At 37.3% G+C, this 14,858-nt stretch overlaps 1 protein-coding gene across 1 annotated transcript; it reads right to left on the minus strand.

The window, feature by feature from the left end:
* Positions 12,266-12,855, minus strand: LOC109950694 (golgin subfamily A member 6-like protein 22). Its single transcript, XM_020570595.1, has one exon. The coding sequence runs from the start codon at positions 12,754-12,756 to the stop codon at positions 12,400-12,402; it is 357 nt and encodes a 118-aa protein (XP_020426184.1). The 5' UTR covers positions 12,757-12,855; the 3' UTR covers positions 12,266-12,399.

Consider the following 14,858-nt stretch of genomic DNA (forward strand, 5'->3'; position numbering starts at 1 on the left):
TGATTTTCTAAATTTTCTTTTGGTCCATCATTCTCCATCTTTGGAGTCTCTTTCTCTGATTGGTCACCCTTGTTAGCTTCCTGCAAAATAAATAAATAAATAAATGCCTAAGAAAAAGACTGATTCTCCATACAAAATGCAAGTAATATACATCTACTCTATGAATTCATCACTGTTGGATTAAGTTCACCTCATACTCTTACCCTTCTGTTATTTTCTTCTTTTGGTGCCCTCTGTTAAGAAAATAAATGCGTAAATAACAGAGAAAATTCAAGATGCATGTGTATATGTAAGAAGGTATTTGATAAAATGGATCAGGACTTACTCTGAATTCAAAAATAGTTTTGATAATCATCGGCTGCCACTGTTCTGGCTCAATGAATAGAGCAACAATGTAACCAATGTTAGTCAAAACAAAGAGACATCTCGCTATTGCCAAGCTGTATGGGATTCCATGGACACAATGGAGTTCCAAAATCATTGTCGCAGCTTGCTCAATCCAAAGCAGATATCGCCACGCTTCTGCGCATGGTCAAATTCAGCCAAGCATTAGTTGAAGTATCCCAAACAAAATTCTATATACATATATATACACACGTATACATACAATATACAGATGTTCATGTATGATTGTATACTAAGAAATCTCTTATCAGACAGTTTGACAACATAATATGCTCATCTTGCAAGTCATTGATGAGGTTAACTCTTGGGACAAAGAGTAAGATTCACAGTCAACCAACACAAATCCATCAAAAGAATCTTATGCATTTGTGTAACGTATACACCACATGCATATATAGTAACATAATTCACCTTATTAATGATTCGGGTTCCCTGTCTATTACATAAAATCTCAGACTGTTTGACAAGAGAACAATATATATATATATATACACACCTCGTGTATTTTTAGTTTTAGCACTCAAAGGTGGCCAAAAGTTGTAGTCCAACCGCAAGGTGAAGGAAATTAAGTGATGAACGTGACAAAGACAAAAAATTCCACCCCCGATATTTGCAACAGAGGATGTCGAGATAACAAGGAACAAGCTCAAAAACCGCTCCAGAAAGAAAACGTCCCTCTCTTGTGAAGTAATTAGGGCACCAAGAAAAGGCTCTGATCGCATGTTTGTTTCCTGAGAGATTATTAGAACATAAATAAGGCAAAACCAAATAAAATGTGTAATTGTATTATAACAGACAGTAAAAGTACAGCTAATTTCCAGTCTAAATATATATAATTGATCTGAAAATATTGGATTATTTTACTATATATATACAAAAACAAATATACAGTATAACTTATGCCCATGAATCTCATGGTATCCTCACAAGGCCTACCAGCTCAACATAAATTGCACATGTACAAAAACGCAAATACTGAGCGCAAATGTATGCTTCTGATCATGCTTATAGTTCTAGAATGTGAATCAGAATCGCATATTCCGATAAGAAACAACTTAGTCAATAATTCAAATTCATAATATAAAATACACATTATGTAAGTGTACACATGTGCATATAGTACATCGTATGTATGCGTCCAAATCTCAAACAAATACTATCAAATGTTACTTAATACTTATGCATGCATGTATATATATATAGTCTCCTTCTATTGAGGGACGCCCTTTAGGGTACCCTACAATTTTTTTTTTTTCAATAATCCAAACCATCTATTTTTTAGGTCTTCATTCATAAATCATCCTTACAAAAAATTAGACAAATCGGAAACTATTTCGACATCCAATTGTGTCTTACAAAATCAATGAACACGTTTCTCCAAGAAAGCACTAAAATTTCAATAACTCAAATGAGTGGTCAAATGATATCGGATTTAAGTAATTTTTTTGTAGAAATGATCTTTGAATGAGTATCTATAAAATAGACTGTTTGGATTAGTGAAATACAATCCGAAGTGGGGCCTACAAGGAGTGTCCCTCAAATAACTTATTTGAGGGATCCCTCAATGGAAGCTCTATATATATATAAGTCTCATCCTATTGAGGGATCCCTCAAATAATTTTATTTGAGGGACGCCCTTTAGGATACCCTACAAATTTTTTTCCAATGATCCAAACCATCTATTTTTTATGTCTTCATTCATAGATCATCCTTACAAAAAATTAGACAAATCGAAAACCGTTTCGATATCCAATTGTGTTCTACAAAATCAATGAACACGGTGCTTCAAGAAAGTACTAAAATTTCGATAACTCAATTGAATGCCAAATGATATCGGATTCAAGTGATTTTTTGTAAAGATGATCTTTGAATGATTATCTACAAAATAGACGGTTTGGATTAGTAAAATACAATCCGGAGTGAGCCCTACAAGGGGTGTCCCTTAAATAAGCTTATTTGAGAGATCCCTCAATGGAAGCTTTGTGTGTGTGATAAATATAATTGTAAAAATTTATGAATGAACATGAACTCACTCTAGGGTTAGGGCTAAAGATTCAATTCTTCCGAGATTTCTGCCTTTTCGAAGGCGTGAGCTCCAAAGTGCTAGCAATGCATATGGTGGATATCACAAAGGAAAGCACAGTAGCTATAGACCAAATGTTTGCAGACCTATAGGTTTGTATTAAGGATGCACTCCAAACTCGCTAAAACAATACCGATAATATTTCGGCTGCATACATAAAATTATAAGTTAACACACAACAACACCCAAAAAAAAAAAAAATTCGATAACTCTTACGAATAATATACGACATGTACAGGTGCACATGCAAACCCTAAATTCATCAAGTACTCACAATTAATGCATTGAGTCGATGACGGCGGGAGAGCTCTAAGCCAAAAAAACTCATCAGAATGAGCTTGTTGATGGATGGCCATTCAAATTTGGTAAGGATTATCACCATCAATATGGCAAGCCTCTCGACCTTGAGGAGGACAATATCTATTTTGGGTAGCATTTCTATGAGTTTGAAGACCTTTCTTGTCTCTGCCATTGTTTGCCTACCAAGAGAGGGTGAGAGGGAGAGGGAGAGAGCTAGCTTAGGGTTTAAGAGATGGAGTACTACTGTTTGTCTGGTAGACTAAGATTAGTTTTATCTTCGATAATTATTCAAATTGTTAGTTAGCTAACTTTATCCTATATAAATGCATATGACGATTATCCTTACGAAAACTCATTAATTTGGACTCACGCCAACACTTACAGCAAAAAAAAAATAAAAAAATTTTAACACCACACATAGTCTAGTGATTCTTCTCTTTTTAATATGCCAAATTTGAAAAAAGAACATATCATAAATGGTATACGAGCTCTAAAGCAGTCGGCTTGATTCCTCGAAAGGTAGCCACTGTCAAGCTATTGTCGATAGGACGAAGGGGCCAACAAGGACGTCAAGTGCGAAAGCGTAGGGCAAGTTCTACCAATAAGCTCGTATCATGTAAAAAATAAAATTTGCATTTGGAGAGCGTTGGAATCACTGATGCAATTAACAAAAAGTAACTCTGCAGAACGTGCCGCCTAGGCTAGGTCACTTTCGTAGTACAATTTTGAAGGAACAAAAATTTGCTATCTATCTATAGTTTTCGTCTCTTAATCGTACAACTAATTTATCTAACTCTTCTTGTGACAACCTATTGTGGAAAGTTATCTCTCTAACATTAATGTTCCCTCAAATTCCTCTTGCATTTTCTTCAACATATTCTGGTATTCTTCTTCATATGCTTCTCTTTCTCTTTCCAGTCTCTGCCTCAACAGATACTTCTCTCTCTTCAAACTTTCATTTTCAGCCCTCAATCTCTCAACTTCCCCCTTCTTCATCAAATTTTTTATCTCACTGACACTATCAATTTCATCAGCTTCCACCAATTCCTCTTCCCAACTATCATCAACTTCTTCCAGTGAATTCAATCTTCCCAAATGTCATCAACTTCTAGAAGATCATCTTCCCGTTTCGTGTTTTCTTCTTCAGTATCAGGCTTTTCTTTCAATTGGTCCTCGTCTTCTTGCATCGAATCCCCTTCCCATCTGTTATTTTCTCCTTTTGATGCTCCTGCTGCACTTTCAGCCTTTTCTTTCCGATGGCATCAGCTTCCACCAAACCCTCTTCCCATTTGGTATTTTCTTCCTTTGCTGATTCTTCTTCAATTTCAGTTTCCTGCAATTTTTTGTTTTATTCAAAGAAAGTCAAATTCAATTGTTTTACATTTCTAAGCATGCAGATCACATATGCATGTTGTATAACAAAACAAAAAAAAATTCAGGAATTACTCTAAATTTAGAAGTGTGAGTTGTAGAAACAGTGCTGATAATCCCCTGCATCTGTTGCCCCTGTTTTGGTTTGTTTTGGCCTGAGTGCTGTTGTTGAGGTTGTTTTTGGGCTGACTTTTGTTTGGTTTCAAGGGTGTCGAGGGTGTCGACAAAGTAAACACTGTTGGTGACAACAAAAACAACTCTTGCTATGAATATGATTCGATTGGTACAATGGAGTTACAAAAGAATTGCCATGGCTCGCTCAATCCGAAATAGATAGCCATCACCCTGCTTCTGCACATATATAGTCAAATTCAATCAAGAATTATTAGTTCAAGAACATCAAACCAAAATTATTTTTGGATACGTTTCGAAACGTAACATAGTAGATATCTGTCAAAAGAACATTAACTATGTGCGCATGCACATATAATATAGAGATGTGCGTGCTTGTGCTCGACAATGTATCGAATGTTATTTTTGAGAGAACATTACTATATGCACGTATCCATACGGTATAGAGATTGGGGTGCTTGTGCCAGACGATAATAATATGCTTAGGGAATGTTATGTTTGAGTACTCACAGTTTCATTAGGATTTAACCGCAAGGCAGAGCGAATTAGGTCCAAGATACAAGAATAACAGAAGAAATCAGCAAAAGGAGTTGGCAGATCTGTTGGCGTGACTTGTGGATATTGACTTACTTTCCTTACACACTAAGAATTCCTATTATAATTGTAATTGATTTACTTTAATTCCTGATTTCCTACTGTAAATAGATTTAGGAATTTATTATTTACTTACCCATTCAGGTTTTGTTGTATTATAAATATGACCTCCTACAAGGAGAAGAATACACAGAAAATTCCCACAAACAAATATTCTCTCATAGTTTTCATATTTTAGCATGGTATCAGAGCGGCGATCTTGGGATTGCTGACTCTAGTTTCTAAACCCTAGCCGCCACCATGGGGGAGGATGACTCTTCTAATCCTCATGGCGGTAGCACCACTGCTTCCTCCTCTCCTTCTCAACCAACCATAGCCGAGTTGAGTGCCCAGGTGGCTCAACTAATGCAGATGCAGACTCAGACCTCGAAATTGATCCTAAATCAGGATCCTACCAAGACGACCCCGACTTTGACTCAGACGACGACCCCGACCTCGAATCAGACGACGACCTTGAACCCGAATCAGACAACGATTCCGACGACAATTACCTATGAAGCTTCCGCTGCACAGATTGGCATAAAGTTGGATGGCACCAACTATGCCCTATGGTCCCAAGTTGTAGAGTTGTATATCTCTGGCAAAGACAAATTGGGATATATTAATGGCGATCTTCCGCAACCTCCTTCGACTGCTCCAACGTTTCCTCGCTGGCGCACCGAGAACTCTATTGTGAAGGGATGGCTTATCAATTCTCTGGAGCAGAGCTTGATTGGCAATTTCATTCGATTTTCAACGGCAAAAGCAGTGTGGGATGCAATTGCCACAACTTACTATGATGGCACTGACACTTCTCAGGTTTATGATCTGAAACGACGAGTCTCTCGTATGCGACAAGCTGGTGGCTCCATTGAAACCTATTACAATACTCTCCAAAGCTTATGGAGAGATTGATTTTCGTCGTCCAAATATGATGGAGTATGAAAGTGATATCAAGCGCTATAATGATATTCTGCAGGAAGATCGAGTTTACATATTTTTGGATGGCCTTGATGATCGTCTTGATAAGGCCCGAAGTGATGTTCTTCACATGACTCCATTCCCTACTGTTGACCAAGCTTATGCCTATGTTCGCCGTGAAGAAGTTCGACAAGCAGTGATGATGGGTTCATCCGATCGAGCCACTGGTGCTGGCTTAGCGGCCAAGAGTGCGCCTCGATCAGGTCCCCCTACTCGTGCCGGCCAGCCCCATAATTCCTCTACTGCAGCCCACCTTCAGATCCAGTCATATGCTACTGCTGCTGGTGCGCCACTTCCTAAAACTATCCCACCTTCCCGTCCCAAGGCTCCGACTGATGGAAGTGGTTGCACGCACTGTGGCAACCTCAAACATACCCGTGACACCTGTTTTAAGCTAAATGGTTATCCTGATTGGTGGGAGGACCTCCGCGCTCGCAAGCTCAAAGAAACTGCTAGTAATTCTGGCCGTGCTGCTCTTGTCTCTACCGAACCCCCATTAGCCTTGTTCCCGCAGGTAGATTCTCCTGATCGTCCTGCGCTTCCGGATGTCTCAGGTAACTGTGGTTATGCATTTCATACTTCTGATCTACGAGATACTACTGGTTGGATAATTGATTCTGGCGCCACTGATCATATGACCTTTGATCCGAATGATTTTTTGCACACCACTACACCCCGCCGCACAAGTATTGCCAATGCAAATGGAGTTACCTATCCTGTGACAGGGGCCGGCACTGTTGCCCTTTCACCTTCTCTGTCCCTTTCTAATACTCTACTCGTTCCATCTTTGTCCAATAAATTAATGTCTGTGAGTCAGGCAACTGGACAACTAAATTGTTGTGCACTAATTTATCCCAATTTTTGTTTACTACAGGATATTCTCACCAAGGAGATCATTGGGCGTGGTACTAAAAGAGGGGGGCTGTACTATGTGGATGACTTCAGTATGGGACGTGCCAATAGTGTGAAGCATCCGTCTGATGACAAGCACCGACAAATTTGGCTCTGGCATCGACGTTTGGGGCATCCATCTTTTGGTTATATGAGACACTTATTGCCTGAATTGTTTTCTGTATTTAAGGACTCAGATTTTAAATGTGACACTTGCATTTTAGCCAAGAGTCATAGAGCATCCTATCCTTTAAGTATGAATAAAAGTACTATTCCTTTTGCTTTAATTCATTCTGATGTTTGGGGACCCTCACCTATTTCTACTCATTCCGGTATTCGTTGGTTTGTCACATTCATAGATGATTGTACACGGATGACATGGCTTTATTTGATGAAAAATAAGAATGAAGTATTTTCCGTGTTCCAATCTTTTCACAAACAGATGGAAACACAGTTCAATGCTCGAATCCAGATTCTTCGCTCTGACAACGGTGGAGAATTTGTTAATCATGATTTTCAGACTTACTTCCAGACACATGGCATTATTCATGAGACAACTTGCCCCCAGACACCACAACAAAATGGTGTTGCCGAACGGAAGAATCGTCATCTCCTTGAAACAGCCCGTGCACTTCTCATTGGTGGCCATGTTCCTCGTCATCACTGGGATGATGCTGTTGTCACTGCTGTCCACCTTATCAACCGCATGCCATCTGGGGTCTTGAACTTCAAAACTCCATTACAAGTGCTCGCGCAACACGGGCCTCTGCCCTCTGTTTTGGTGCTTACCCCTCGCATTTTTGGCTGTGTGGCTTTCGTTCATCTCCACAAAAATCAACGAAGCAAACTTGATCCATGTGCGCTTCGTTGTGTTTTTTTGGGTTATGCCACTCATCAGAAAGGCTACCGATGTTATCACCCTCCTACCCGGCGAACCTATGTCACTTTGGATGTCACCTTTCTAGAATCAGATATGTTCTTCTATGACCCAGCATCCAATTCTACTCTTCAGGGGGAGATACCGAGTGAAGAGCTCAATTGGAGCAGCTTGGAACATGAGGATATTCATCTATGCACGAAGATTGCTCTCGGCCAAGAAACAATAACAATCGATCGTCCCGAGTCTGGCACGTGCGAATGCTCTCTGCCAAACAACGATCGATCGCCTGACCCTTGCGAAGATGTTTTTGATGCGAGTCATACTCTTACAGATAACTCAGAACAACAAGATGAAGACCCCCCCTCTCATTCAACAGTACCAACGAACCAATCTCCTGAGAATATCTTTGAGGTAAATACTCCTACTAGACTTGTGCATTTAGAGGATAAAACTATTGGATATCAATTACCTTTCAGGCAAAATCGTGGGAAGCCACCAAACCGTTATTCACCTGATATTGGCAAGACATCCAAGTATCCAATTGCAAATCATGTATCCACTGAGAAGCTGTCTGAACCACTCAAGGCTTTTGTGCATCAGTTGTCTGCTATCCATATTCCAACCAAGGTCTCTGAAGCATTGAAAGATCCTAAGTGGGTCCAAGCTATAAAAGAGGAGATGAAAGCTCTTGAGAAAAATCAGACTTGGACATTGGAGACTATACCACGAGGAAAAAAGACTATCGGATGTAGATGGGTGTTCACTATAAAACATAATGCAGATGGATCTATCGAGCGATACAAGGCAAGACTTGTGGCAAAAGGGTACACACAGACCTATGGTATAGACTATGAAGAAACTTTTGCACCAGTTGCAAAGTTAAACACCGTCAGAGTCTTATTGTCCCTTGCAGCTAATTTGGATTGGCCACTACACCAGTTTGATGTAAAGAATGCTTTCCTACATGGCGAACTCACGGAGGAGGTGTACATGGACATTCCTCCTGGATATAATACTACTCAGAGTGGAACAGTTTGCAGGTTACGAAAAGCATTGTATGGATTGAAACAGTCACCACGTGCATGGTTTGGACGGTTCACCATGGCAATGAAGAACAATGGTTTCAAACAGTGCAACTCAGATCATACTCTGTTCTTGAAACATCGAAAAGGGAAGGTAACAGCATTAATAATCTATGTTGATGATATGATTATTACTGGGAATGATAAACAGGAAATATCACAGCTACAAGACTATTTGGCTACTGAGTTTGAGATGAAGGATCTAGGTGGACTCAAGTATTTCTTGGGAATTGAGGTGGCTCGATCGCAGCAAGGCATATTTCTCTCTCAAAGGAAATATGTCTTGGACTTGTTGACGGACATAGGAATGCTAGATTGCAAACCTGCGGACACTCCTATTGTTCAGAATCATCATCTTGGAGAATATCCGGATCAAGTTCCAACTAACAAAGAAAGATACCAAAGGTTAGTGGGAAGATTGATCTATTTGTCACATACTCGACCAGACATTGCTTATGCAGTGAGTGTTGTCAGTCAATTTATGCACTCTCCAAGTGAAGACCACATGAATGCAGTTCTTCGGATACTTAGATATTTGAAGTCTGCACCTGGAAAAGGACTTATGTTCTCAAAGCATGGTCATCTAAATATTGATGGTTATTCAGATGCAGATTGGGCAGGTAATGTAACAGATAGAAAATCCACATCGGGTTACTTCACATTCGTGGGAGGTAATTTGGTGACATGGAGGAGTAAGAAACAGAATGTAGTAGCTTTATCCAGTGCAGAAGCCGAGTTCAGAGGCATGACTAAAGGGATTTGTGAACTTCTTTGGTTAAGAAAGCTGCTTACTGAACTTGGGTATAAACCTACATCCACAATGAATCTCTTTTGTGACAACAAGGCTGCTATAGCCATTGCACAAAATCCGGTTCAACATGATCGTACTAAACATGTTGAGGTGGATCGACACTTCATCAAACAGAAGCTTGAGGCTAAAGTGTTTCAGTTTCCTTTTGTGAAATCCGAGGATCAATTGGCGGATATTTTGACAAAGGCAATTTCCAGTAAAGCATTCCACAATTCACTGGATCAGTTGGGCATTGGCGACATCTATGCACCAACGTGAGGGGGAGTGTTGGCGTGACTTGTGGATATTGACTTACTTTCCTTACACACTAAGAATTCCTATTATAATTGTAATTGATTTACTTTAATTCCTGATTTCCTACTGTAAATAGATTTAGGAATTTATTATTTACTTACCCATTCAGGTTTTGTTGTATTATAAATATGACCTCCTACAAGGAGAAGAATACACAGAAAATTCCCACAAACAAATATTCTCTCATAGTTTTCATATTTTAGCAAGATCTTGGATACAAGACAAACACAATGACTGCTAGCCGCTCCAACAAGAACATACGTTCCTGCACAAATTATACAACATAATTTAGGCATAACAAAATGATTAACCAAAAATTTATGCTCTCAATGTTCTTGAGTTCTTCTTTAAAGGGAGGGCTACGTGTTTGATGAAATGCCGGTTTTTCTTTGTGGTAGCTTCTTTATGATTATACTCCTATAAAGACAAATTTCTAGCTCCGCCACTGTATATAAATAAATAAATAAAAGAACGACTCAAAAGCAACACTCACTTTATCTTTCCACAAATTCATCACACTAGAGCATAAATTCATCAAACTTGAGCATGGATTAGGGAAAGGGATGCCATTCTTGTGAAATTTCTGGCAAGGCATGAAATTTAAGATGCAAGCACCGCACGTGGCAGATATCACCAAGGAAGCCATAGCAATATACCAATAGTTTGTGGCCCAATTGTATAGCACTAGAAAAATGATGGCAGCTCTCTCAAGCAAAAACACAAACACATGTTGATAATTTGGCTGCACATTTATAATCAAAATGATTAGCAAGTGATTAGCAACAATCCCAAATTGAATTCTTACTTAATTAACAGAGAAGATTATATAAAACTTACAGTTGATTTAGAAACAAGTTGACGCTGGAGGGAGGCCTCCATGCGTAAGAAAGTTGTGAGAATGAAATAGAAGAAGGAAAAGCATGAAAATTTGGGAAAAATTATGACCAAGAAAATTGCAAGCCTCTCAACCAGGAAGAGCAAGTGATCTACTTGGAGCACAATCTCTTTGAATGTTAGGGCATTGCTCTTCTCTGCCATTTTGATTGCCTATGAAAAATACAGAAACCTTGCTGGGGTTCTTGGGATAGAGGGAATTGTTCTTCTCCTTCTTTTATACTAGCCTCGTTGCACGCTCTTCCGCTCCTGCGAAGGTTTTTTTTTATTTATAAATTTTAAATGTAGTTGCGTTCCATAAAAATAAGATCAATTATCTAATTTTTCTTTTCATTTAATTTTTTAAATATGAAAAAGTGTGAATTTATCATAGTATCCCCATTTAATTAATAATTTCAATTCTTAATGTTTGCATTAACCAAGTGCATTTTCTAGTATTTTGAATGTTTAACTATTCTCTGCATTTTACTTTATATATATAGATTATCTGATTTTTCTTTTAATTTTAATTTTTTTAATATGAAAAAGTGTGAATTTATCATATTATCCTCATTTAATTAATAATTTCAATTCTTAATGTTTGCATTAACAAATGACATTTTTTGGTATTTTGAATGTTTCACCATTCTGTGCCTTTTACTTTATATATATATATAGATATATACTTGACAATCCTAATTTATTTTTTTTCCCGTAACTTACGTGGCATTTTGGTATTGGTTGTACAACATCATTGTTTCTTGAAATGTATTTCCTATTGGTTCTACAACATAATTATCACTGTTTGTATAATTTAAAGAATTTTGCTAGGCGTGGGTAAAATCTGATTGTTGGATGTGCGGGCCCCAACAAGCATCAACGCTCGATTTATAGAAAATTTGGATATTATAACTACCGTTTTCATAGACAAGCCCAATATGGATATTATAACTACCATTTTAAAAAGAGTATAGCCGCGCGGCTATACCATTGAAATATTAATAAATTTTAAAAAGCCGCTCAGCAATACTCTTTAAATAAGAGTAAAATCTTTAATTGAAGAATATTTGACTTATGCAAATCGCATCAAGCTATGTATTGGAGGATTTTGTGGAAAGCCAGGGTTATTAAATAACAAAAATAAGATGTCATGCTTGCCCTAGAAGCTTTCTTCTTTTTCTCCCTCGGTGTCCTTCTAATTCTGCACAAACCTTTTTTCTTATGTTCTCGGAAAGTCTGAAAAGTCGGTTAAAGTGAAAAATAATCAAGTTATTATTATTTTTTGTTAACTTTCCTAAACACGAAACACTTAACCACTAAACCCGCAAACATAGGTTAAACCAATTGATCAAGATAGTGTGTTCATCCCATTGAACTCAAGTTCGAAACTCATTCTCTTTAAAATATATCACCTGTAAAATTTCAAAAAACCATTGAACTCAAAAGAACATTGTTTTGGACCTAAGCATTATACAAGCATCAAAATACAAAAGTATTGATGGTGCTAATTTTCAGAAGAACAAGAACAATTGGACCAAAACTTAATTGATTACTCTGATTAACAATAAGGAAAAAGAATAATACATAATGAAGAAAAACAAGAAAATAAACCCTAACTATTTTTCTTTTTTAATCAAAATATATAACCCAGAATAAACCCAGCTTAAGTCCACCGCATCGCTTCATACTTTGCCTTCAATAAACTTCTCTCTTCCTCCCACTTTTCCTTCTCTTCTCTGTGCTTCTCCTTCTCTCTCTTCATCCTCTCCTCAAACTTTTCCTTCTTCTTTTTCAACTTCAGCTGAAACTCCTGCTCCCACATGTCTACCCATGATTTGTACTCCCCCTGTTTGGTTTTGAGGTTCTGCAATCCCTGGTCACACTTATCCCTCATTTCGGATAACAGCTCCTCCAAGTAAATAACGTCCCCAACACCAATCTCACCTTTTGCTTTCTCTAATTCTTGGTCTAATATAATCTCAACCTTGCCCAGCTCCTCTCTGTTGATTGTCTTGGCCATCACGTTTTCTTTTCTTTTGGATTGATCGTCACCTTGGCTTTACGAACCCTGGAAGTGCAGGCACCAACCCAAGAAAAAGAAAAACTAGCTAGGTTTGATTTGTGTGACTCATAAGGTAAATATCCATGTCCTTATATAGTGTACAGAAAAGCCTATTCGGTCTAGGAAACCGTCAGAAAAGGGGATTTAAATTGGGAACATGATTTAAAAAATTCAACTTAAAAGTAGAAAGTCACAACATTAAATTAGCTAGGAGGGCATTTAGTATCCTATTCAAATAGGGAACTCAAAATTTTTGAATTTTCTTTAAAATAACGAGTTCTTATATTTATTTTTAAGATTCAAAAACTTGTTTAGTATGCAACTTGAAAACTGTTTTTAAATCTTAAAAATTTGAGAATTTGTGGGTTGTTAGAAAAAAACTGAAAAAACAGATATTTTTTGTTTTTAATAATTGGGGTGTTTTTTTAGTTGTTCTTGAGTTTGAGTTTTTAAAAATAGGCCTACCAAACAGGTTTTCTTTGTTTTAGACTAAAATTTTGTTTTTGTTTTTGTTTTTTTTGTTTTTTTTTTTTGAGGTTCTTTCCTATTGAAAGGGGCGATAGCATATTAAACTCACACACACAACACGGATGTTAGGACTCGAACCCAGAACCTTGCCTGAGGAAGTAAATACTCCAAACCACTACACTAGTGGGTCATTTGCTAAAATTTTATTTTTTAATTTAAAAAGATAGATTCAATTTAATAACCAAATAGACCTAAGCTACCTAGATAAATTTGATATAGGGGGGAATAAAAGGGAAAGTAAATTACACATATCATATCAAATCAAGGCAGACAACGAGAATAAAAAAAAAAAGAATATATCAAGAAGTATCAAGGACCACAACCATATCACATGTCAAATTTAACCTTGGGAAGAATTCGAGAAGGTTAATTGAGAATCTTACAAGTACTATTGTAAATAATAGTGGACCACAACCAGAAAAAATATATGCATGTTGAAGATTGAATTTGAGGTTAATTAATTGAGAATCTTATGCTTTTACGATATTGAAAGAGGGAGGAATCGAATCTAGGACTTCGGGTATGATGATAAATGCTCTTAATTATTTGATCGCTACAAATCTCTTACTTTTTTATTTTATTTTTAAAATAAGAATGAATAAAAAAATTCTTAAAGCCTATTCAAATTTTCTATCAAGAAAATAAAATAAAATTCTTAAGTTTCACCAAAACCAAATATTTGCTTAACCTATTACGAAATCAATCAATTCAAGTTGTTCTTTTTATTTTTTGGGAGAGGAGAGAGACTTGTCTGGCCTAAGGAATGGGAGACCAAACTACGGAGATGGGTTGCCACTAAAGAAGTAGCCCTACAAACTTTCAACAATAATGCTAGAGATATCAACAAAAAATTGATTACGAAATGACATGAAAGTGGAATACTATGATTCAAACTTTTGGAAATGATTTCAGTGCCTACAACATTACTACCTTTTTAACAATTATATTAGATATAGTTAGTAGTATTTTTCACTACTTTACTACAAAATGACACGGTATTATTTTACTAATTTTTCACTAAAATCTATAATATTAGTGTCAGATTTTTCTATGGTATGATATCGTGCTCAGTACGAATACATAGAAATACCATACTCGTTAAGTCATTATGGGAGCAAATTTTCCCACGAGAATATTCGATTGGAAAGATTCCCCTTTCTTCCTTGCCGCCTCTTTCTCCCTGCAAAATAGAACAAATAAGAGGACCACACCTAGGGGATGTTAGCCAAAGGCCCTCCGATGCCTAAATTAGTTCAATTGAATCGTATAAAAAACAATAGCTAATAGGGTACGAAGATGTGTTTATAGTATAAACCAGGCGGTCGGAGCCTTATGTAAAAGAGAGAGAGAGAGAGAGAGAGAGAGGAGGTGGCTAAGGTCTATGAGGGGAAGATCTCTATAGAGTTTTTAGTAGTAGTTTTGACGTATGTTCATTCTTGTGCGTACCCAAGCATTTATAGTGGCCTTGGAGAGGTTGGTGTGGTTGGTGTAGTTGGTGTGGTTGGTGTATTTAGGGATTAGTGATTAACCAA

This window comes from Prunus persica, chromosome G8, assembly GCF_000346465.2.
Source record: "Prunus persica cultivar Lovell chromosome G8, Prunus_persica_NCBIv2, whole genome shotgun sequence".
In the NCBI taxonomy this organism is placed as follows: Eukaryota; Viridiplantae; Streptophyta; class Magnoliopsida; order Rosales; family Rosaceae; genus Prunus; species Prunus persica.